This window comes from Macrobrachium rosenbergii, chromosome 37 (assembly GCF_040412425.1).
Source record: "Macrobrachium rosenbergii isolate ZJJX-2024 chromosome 37, ASM4041242v1, whole genome shotgun sequence".
Classification (NCBI taxonomy): Eukaryota; Metazoa; Arthropoda; class Malacostraca; order Decapoda; family Palaemonidae; genus Macrobrachium; species Macrobrachium rosenbergii.
The window spans coordinates 20,424,037-20,426,536 of NC_089777.1; the positions used below are offsets into that span (position 1 = coordinate 20,424,037).

Genomic DNA, 2,500 nt, shown 5'->3' on the forward strand with positions numbered 1-2,500 from the left:
GAAAATAATAATTAATTTGCTACCGTCCGTATGATAATGACAATTTAAAGTATAAAGTAAAAACACACTAGTTTTTTGCCATGCTTTATTCTCGCAGATACAGAGCGTAAAGATGTCTAGAAATGACATTTAGAATTTTTCCACATGCAATATCCTGTTTAGCTTTCTATTGTGGGTCTGTATAATCAAGTATTCATTGACTGGATTGTTGCTAAGTAGGATTCATTCTTCTCTCTCTCTCTCTCTCTCTCTCTCTGTAATCTGAGAATTTTCGAGAGAGTTTTGCTTCCAGTGTAAATCTCTCTCTCTCTCTCTCTCTCTCTCTCTCTCTCTCTCTCTCTCTCTCTCTCTCTCTCTCTCTCTCAAATGCAAGATGTTTTGAAAGAACTTTGTCCTGTGCATACCTTTCAAAATTAGCAAGATGTTTTGAATCTGTGCATACTCTCTCTCTCTCTCTCTCTCTCTCTCTCTCTCTCTCTCTCTCTCTCTCTCTCTCTCTCCCTCTCCCTCTATAAACACATAAATTCAAGTAATTTCGATAAATTACTTAATCTCGTAATTTTAACCAATATATATTCAAATACATAACTATCAGTTATTTGCATAAATACTCAATTTCAAGTCATATTTGAAATTTATAACGTTCAGTCATCTTAATATATAATCTTTGAGTATATTGATAATAATTAACATCTCGTAAATCAAGCATTTTCGAAGTTTTGCGCAATATCAAGCCACTGAAAAAATACTCAATTTAAAGGATATTAAAAATAGCAAATATGATTCTATACGTCTTTGTGTAAATCCATATTTGCATATGGTTACAAGACTTTGTGTATCTTGGTATAATGTTTATGGGAAAGTTTTACTCAGTTCTTATTAACATGGATGTTCTATAATATAGAAAGGAGAATAAAATTGAACACGGTAAGCGTGAATAGGAAGAAAATACCATTTTACTTAAAGGTATGCCTTCGGAATGGACGAGATGAAAAATGATAATGTTAATAAGGAGAGTAAATGCTAATTATATACGATTTTAATTCCTATTTTTTCATTTATTTCGATTTAACATAATGTGAGTAAAATAATGTTTTATTTTCATAAATATCCATAGAAGCGAACTTGCTTTTTTTTATTACATCCACAGTTTTAAAGCTTATTATGAGAGAGAGAGAGAGAGAGAGAGAGAGAGAGAGAGAGAGAGAGAGAGAGAGAGAGAGAGAGAGAGTATTTGTGAAAACGTGCGTGAAGATTGTGAATATCAAAGACAGCCATGTAAGAAAAAAAAAAAAAAAAAAATATATATATATATATATATATATATATATATATATATATATATACATACTACATATATATATGCATATATATGTATATATACATATATATTTTATATATATGTATGTATGTATGTATATATATACATACTACATATATACATATATTTATATACTACATATATACATATATATATATATATATATATATATATATATATATATATATATATATATATATATATATATATATATATATATATATACACGTACATATAAATGAAATGGAAGAACTAGTGAGTGAGGAAAAATATATAATAAGAACAGAGGGCAAGGAGGAGGAGGAGGAGGAGGAGGAGGAAGAGGAGGAGAAGAAGGACAAAGTGGAACCTTTGGGCGAATAGGAGGACAACACCGAGTTGTTGTTCCTTGGGTCAACATATTTGAGGCGACCCATGACCTCCGTAGGCCACCAGAATGATTTGCATATATCTGATAATCGAAGCATTCTCTTACAAGCACGATTGCTCGGGAGTACCCAGTTTCACTCACACACACACACACACACACACACAAGGCAGTTTTTTATCTCTCTCTCTCTCTCTCTCTCTCTCTCTCTCTCTCTCTCTCTCTCTCTCTCTCTCTCTCTCTCTTGTGTCTAAGATCCTTCGAAGGTAATAGGTAATATCTTTGCTTATAACATCCGAATGGCTTTATAACTCTCTCTCTCTCTCTCTCTCTCTCTCTCTCTCTCTCTCTCTCTCTCTCTCTCTCTCTCTCTCTTTTGAGATCTTTAGAAATAAGTTTGCTTCCATTGTAAATCTTTTCTGATTATCTTGCATTTCTCTCTCTCTCTCTCTCTCTCTCTCTCTCTCTCTCTCTCTCTCTCTCTCTCTCTCAAGATTATGGATGCATATCCCAGTACGTAATTATAATACATAATTATAATACATGTATAATAAAGCAATAATGTGTATATTTTATAGCAAATGCAAAAACTTACATGTATTAAAATACAGCTATATTCTACAGATGTTATTGGAAATTTACCTTTCATTGCCAAGTAAAACAATACAATATTGAGATATAAATATCTTGGCCTTCAAAACTAATTCTGCCTCCTTTTAGTTTGCTGTAAAAGAAAACTATTGTGCAGGCTTTGTCTGTCCGTCCGCACTTTTTTCTGTCCGTCCTCAGATCTTAAAAACTACTGAGGCTAG

General features: G+C 32.2%; 1 protein-coding gene across 1 annotated transcript in view; it reads right to left on the reverse strand.

Moving 5' to 3' along the window:
* Window positions 1–1,737, reverse strand: part of LOC136825178 (uncharacterized protein DDB_G0283697-like) — a 10,104-nt gene extending 8,367 nt beyond the window's left edge. Inside the window, exon 1 of the mRNA XM_067081204.1 lies at window positions 1,606–1,737. Coding sequence (XP_066937305.1) covers window positions 1,606–1,737 — 132 coding nt within the window. The remainder of the gene's footprint in view (window positions 1–1,605) is intronic.
* Between the last annotated feature and the right edge of the window lie 763 nt (window positions 1,738–2,500).